This window comes from Olea europaea, unplaced genomic scaffold (genome assembly GCF_002742605.1).
Source record: "Olea europaea var. sylvestris unplaced genomic scaffold, O_europaea_v1 scaffold2330, whole genome shotgun sequence".
Classification (NCBI taxonomy): Eukaryota; Viridiplantae; Streptophyta; class Magnoliopsida; order Lamiales; family Oleaceae; genus Olea; species Olea europaea.
Genome location: NW_019241408.1, coordinates 97,655 through 103,808, shown reverse-complemented (window position 1 = coordinate 103,808; position 6,154 = coordinate 97,655). Strand labels below are relative to the sequence as shown.

At 37.8% G+C, this 6,154-nt stretch overlaps 2 protein-coding genes across 2 annotated transcripts; one reads left to right on the top strand and one right to left on the bottom strand.

Annotated features, from left to right (window-relative positions):
* The first annotated feature begins 998 nt into the window (after positions 1 to 998).
* Positions 999 to 2,681, top strand: LOC111381558. The gene is made up of 2 exons (XM_023005351.1): positions 999 to 2,435; positions 2,532 to 2,681. Exons 1-2 carry the CDS (start codon positions 999 to 1,001, stop codon positions 2,679 to 2,681), a joined length of 1,587 nt encoding a protein of 528 aa, XP_022861119.1.
* A 2,552-nt stretch (positions 2,682 to 5,233) lies between these two features.
* On the bottom strand, positions 5,234 to 5,821 carry LOC111381557 (sentrin-specific protease 1-like). The gene is made up of 2 exons (XM_023005349.1): positions 5,526 to 5,821; positions 5,234 to 5,447 (listed from the first exon to the last, which is right to left on the bottom strand). The coding sequence occupies exons 1-2, from the start codon at positions 5,819 to 5,821 to the stop codon at positions 5,234 to 5,236; spliced, it is 510 nt and encodes a 169-aa protein (XP_022861117.1).
* Positions 5,822 to 6,154: the final 333 nt, after the last annotated feature.

The window sequence follows — 6,154 nt, the reverse complement described above, 5'->3', positions numbered from 1 at the left end:
AATTATTATTTTCTCCGTGTCACAGAATATTTTCAATTTTGTATTTGGATTGATGGAAATTAATTGTTTGTGACACAGATTTGTGACTCAATTTCGTGAAATTAACACAATCGTAGAGAAGAAGACAATCTAGGTAATTCTTCGACAATATTGTGGATAGCTACTATGTTTGTAGTCATGATCCATCGAATAGGATCTGCGTGCAGTCACATAATCGTCCATCGGATCTATTCTGGGCGCATATTTTGTTTGATGCAAAAATATTGTTCCATATCAGTGTTGTGAACGAATCTGAACTACCTTAAACCATCTTTGGGATTTATTCTGATGATCTGTGACCGGTTCAATAATCTGAATAGATTGTAACCACACCAATCAGAGGATGTAGGCAGCATATGTTACCAGTGTTATGTGATTTGTACTGTAATAGGTAGATGTAGATGCTTCGTTTTCGAGCATGAAATGTAAACTATGTGAAAAAAATATGGCATGCAATTTATTCCATTATGCACACTGACAACAAATGTGACAAATGTAATAGAAGCATGTGTTTATTGCACCACGCATCCTGACATTGATTCCTGTCATATGTGACCTTCTCATAAATGTGACCGAAATGTAACTACGTGAAACAGTGGTTGCTATCCACGTATGTGACCTCCGTTTCACCTACAGTAAGATAATGTATTTTCGTTTGGATACATAGTAATGCGACTGCTCGCCGATTTAGTTAGCAATGCCACATATGAACAGAAGTTCACATATCCTATGAATATCGGGTCAAATATTTAGCGTACCTTCTCATATATCTGGCAGGAATGTAACCACATGAAACAGTGGTTGCCACCCAATATATGTGACCTCCATTTTATTGCATCTTTAGTCTCATATATGACTTGTTCACAAATGTGACCTCCATGTCATTACAGTCATTCATGTTTGAACTGTATGCATTGTATTACAATAAATCAGCTACATGAAATTCAATTTTTGTAGGAATGGCGTACATGCACATATGTTTGCTATATGGATCTCAGTCAGCGTTGGCATTGGTAGACCGTGGTTGCGGACACGTAAACCTTGCTGACACAATCATGTCAGAGTTCAGCTTTGACCCTACGAAGGTGGCAGTGTCACTGAAGTATGTCCTGAATGACAATTTGCCTCCAGTCAGGATAAAAAATGACGGTAACGTCCTCTCGTACATTCTGCTGAAGGAAGGCGATCGTGAACCTGCTAAATACCCATTAGTCATCGATGTTACCGATGCAGCAATAGAGAAGCCATCTAACACGGCTCCATATACTGCTTACCATAGCAGCGAGCTTCATACATTGCAGGATATGGCAGCTGAAATATGCAAAGCATCGGGTGAACATGTAGGTCACATTTACGAAAACGAGGTCACAGTTGTTTCAGTAGCAGAAGCTGGGGAGGTCGAAGAAGGAAGGGTTTTCCGTGATAAGGAGATTTTAAAATTAAGCATATCCTTGTTTGCCATAAGGAATATGTTTGAGTTCATGGTTGAGCTGTCAGACAAGAAAGAATATGTTGTGAGGTGTTCACAGGAAGGATGTAGTTGGATATGCAGATCATCGAAATGGGACAAAACGGATCTATTTAAGATTCGAAAGATTGGTAGTCACACATGTGCATCAAATGTAGTGTTGGGGTCACATAGACAAGTCACAACTGCAGTTGTTTCATCTAGAATCAAGTATAAGTACATATCGTCCAGCACCATATACACACCAAAGGATATATGCAATGAAATGTTGCATACTTTTAGAGTTTATTTGAACTACACGAAAGCTTGGAGATGCTGTGAACAAACCTTGAAGATGATTAGGGGTGATCCAACTGAATCATTCAGTAGGATACCAAGTTTCTTCTACATGCTCCAACAAAAGAATCCAGGTACGGTCACATATCTAGAGATTGATAGTCACAACAGGTTCAAGTATTGTTTTATGGCACTCGGTGCTTCAATACGTGGGTGGCCACATTGTAGGCCTGTAATTGTAGACGGTACATACTTAACTGGTCATTATGGGGGCACACTCTTCATAGCATGTATACAGGATGCAAACAATAGCATATTTGTTCTTGCTTTTGGTGTTGGGGATAATGAGAACGATAACTCTTGGAGATGGTTTTTGGAAAAACTGAAAGAGGCTTATGGATATAGAGAAGGACTATGTTTTGTATCAGACCGTTATGGCAGTATAAAGAAAGCAATAGAACATGTGTATTTAGGAGCCTGTCATGGTATTTGCTCGTATCATTTGCTACAGAACCTGAAACATTATTATGGAAAATCAGGAGAAAATATTACACAAGCTTTCAACTCGGCTGTCCGCGCTTACACATTGGAGGAATTTGAATACAACATGCATCGACTACACACAATGAATGAGAATATTACTAGATACCTGGTAATGTATTGCTTTCCAAAAATAGATATCACGCACACTAAATTGGTCACATATGTCATTGTATATGGAACTCATATGTATGATACATGTTTGCAGGTTGAAGTCGGCCCTGAAAAGTGGTCGAGAATTCATATGCCAGTGAACAGATTTTCCACAATGACATCAAATATTGTAGAATCAGTTAATGCAGTCACAAAGGCAGCTAAGAATTACCCCATTATGTCGTTGCTAGAGTCTTTACGATAAATAGTGCAAACTTGGTTCTGTAAACATAGAGACGAGGCGCATGGAACTTTCACAATGTTGACAAGCAAGTTTGAGAACAGTTTAAGAAAAATGAGTTCAGAATTAAGGAACTTAAGGGTAGGTATCTTATCTTTATCTTGATGTTTGTGTATGTGTACTAAATGAAGATACATGTGACCTGACCATAATTGCATCCGACCTGGAATGAACAGTTGTGATTGTGTTCTAACTATAAATGCATGTGACCCAGTATTAAATTCATCTCTCTTGAAATTTGCATTTGCAACGCTGAGTGATTTGAAGTTTGCATCTGTGACTCGAATCCATGATATCCAAAATAAAGTATGACTGCATGTGACCCGATTTGAGCAATGTACACTGAAATTTGCATGTCTGTGACCAGAACTGATCTTTTTGAAACTGACAAAATACAATTGGTACTACAACACTACATTCTTGCAGGTATCTGCTTCCAACCAGACAATTTTTTTCGTCATCAGCAATGACAGGTCCACCTTTGTTGTTGATATTGAGGAACGTAAAAGCACGTGTCGGATGATGCAAGTCGATCTGATGTCCTGCATTGGCTGTAATTGCGCATACAAAAAGGGATCCGTATGCTTACTGTTCATATTATTACACAAAGGATGCATTTTTAAAAGCTTATGAACATTCAATATATCCTATTGGAAACCCAGACGAATGGACAGTTCCTAACGAAGTACAAAACCAAATTGTGTTACCTCCTGACCAAAAATGAAGTTGTGGAAGACCTACAGAGAAAAGGAAGAGATCATCTAGGGAAGGCAAATCGAAAGTAAGCTGTGGACGGTGTGGTGAAAATGGACACAACCGCAGGAGATGCTCAAATTTTCTTCCATTAAACAAGAGCGTCCGACAGAGTAACAACGTTTGAAAAAGACAGCTCATAGTAGGGACTAATACCTGATAAAAACACCAAAGTTTTCATTCTTGAATAAGAAACATTATTCAATTGTGACCATATGTCATATTCTTGAATTTGAAACATTATTGGAATAACAGCGTTGACATCACTTGTGACCAAATGTCTTTCACATGATATGTGGCCTATCTTATCTAGTGGACACTGTAATCTGTGACTTGACATTCATATATCTAGTGCTGCAAAACTAAATATATTACCTCATAATCGTACGACATGTGCGTCTGCTAGTCAAATGTGGCATTACGAACTACAACTGCTTCAGAACATAATATGTGACCCCATAATCATAAGACCCCATAAAAATCAAAATTTGCGTAGAAGAAGAGCTTGAAGACCTCCATATGGATCCTACATCATTTACAGTGAACACATAAATCTGTGACATGATATTCATATCAGGGTCCTTTTTCGAGATTTTCAGTGCATTCGTAAGAGCAGGAAATAACTGAACACTATAAACTGTGACCTGATATAACCACACTTTCAATAGAAAAACTTAAACTGTGACCTGTGGCTGTATTATTCAAGGTATTCTGTGACCTTTTATTAATATGTTTTGTGTCGCAATGTAAATATGTGACCTGATATTCATAGGATATGTGAACCTGCAAACTAAATCGATGACTAGTCATATTACTGTGTTCACTGTAAATATGTGACCTCATAATCATACGACGTGTGACTGCTATTACGAACTACAACTGTGACCAATCGCATTATTGTGTACCAGAAGATTAATCTATTAGGAGATTACATGTGACCATAAGATTACTACAAAATCTTCAATTGTTGGTTCCAGGTCACAGAATGGTGAAATTCATGTTTTCAGTGCTACAGAACATAAATGTGATCTCAGAATAAAATTTGCTCAGAATAAAATCTTGAACTATTTGTAAACAGGTCGCAGAACAAAATATGTAGTGAGCACAGTAATCTGTGACCTGATATTCATACGTCCTGTGCGGGAAATTAAATATGTGACCAATCCGTCAGTAGAAAAACATAAACTGTGACTTGTGACTTTATTGAACAATGTAATCTATGACATGTTATTAATATGTTTTCAGTGCTACAGAACATGAAATGTGACCTCAGAATCATAAGACATGTGACTGATGTTAACGTGCAGCATTACAAACAAAATTTATAAAATCTTGAACTATTTGTAAACAGGTCATTGAACAAAATATGTAGTGAACACAGTAATCTGTGACCTAATATTCATAAGTCCCGTGCGGGAAATCAAATATGTGACCAACCCGTCAGTAGAAAAACATAAACTGTGACCTGTGCCTTTATTGAACAATGCAATCTGTGACCTGTTATTAATATGTTTTGTGTCGCAATGTGAATATGTGACATGATATTCATAAGATATGTGAACATGCAAACGAAATTGATGACTAATCATACTACTATGTGTCCAAACAACGGTTCATTACATACTAAAAGTAGTGGCACTCATGGAATGCAAAAAATGAGTTTACATCAATAGGACAATATTCAAATCAATCACCCCCATTGATTTATAAAAGACTACATATTCGAGCATAAAATCCGTTTACAAAAACTTTTGTGACAATCCTCATTCAATGACAATGCCCTCTCCTTTTGTGGCCTGCCTCGGATTCTTGACATAGGTCTCCCGGTGTTTGTAGAGTAGCGATGCAATATCAAGTCTACATTTGGCGACATCAAATTTCTGTGGTATAGAACGTCTGTGGCCTGCCTCGGATTCTTGACATAGGTCTCGAAGGATATATAACGCATATAATATGACGAACACCCCGCAATCATGACTGTGGAATAACACAAAACAGTATGTTATAAAATAATATTAAAATATGTTATGTATGTAGTATTGGTCACATACTCACCCATTCATCTGTTGGGGTATGGCAGTGTCAACGGTCACCTTCAATTCCATGCACCCAGATCCATTATAGTCAGGGTCTTTTTTCGAAATTCCCAATGCATTCATAAGAGCAGGCAATATCTTCACATAAGGCTCAACACCTTTTAGCACCTTCCAGTCATGGTAAGTTTTACCAGCTGAATTGAACACGATCAATCTGTGGCTTCTGAATTCTAGCAGACCTAGCAACCAGTGAGCTTTATTTGTGGGCAGAAGAGGCATGAACACATAGTCTACATCAGCCCAAGGTGTGTTCATAGTTATGCTATCACCTGTGACCACCTGGAACAACTGGCTTCCTGACAACAGAACATTAGGATCTTTTTTGAAAGCGGGGTATATGTCTTTTATCATGTTCTGGAAAGAGGAGTTTGTTGTTGTAGCTCTGTACTGTACTTTCCCAAATTTTGCTAGCTGCCGAATGTAGTAGAAGCATGCATCCATGTGCTGTGTGATCAAGAAGATAAGAAATAAGAGCAACATCAGAAAATTTCATAAAGTTGTGATTCTGTGACTTGTGACCAGGTTGGTATGTGACTTGTTGAACAAAACATATACTTATGAGACCACTGTGTCAGTGAACCGCATACT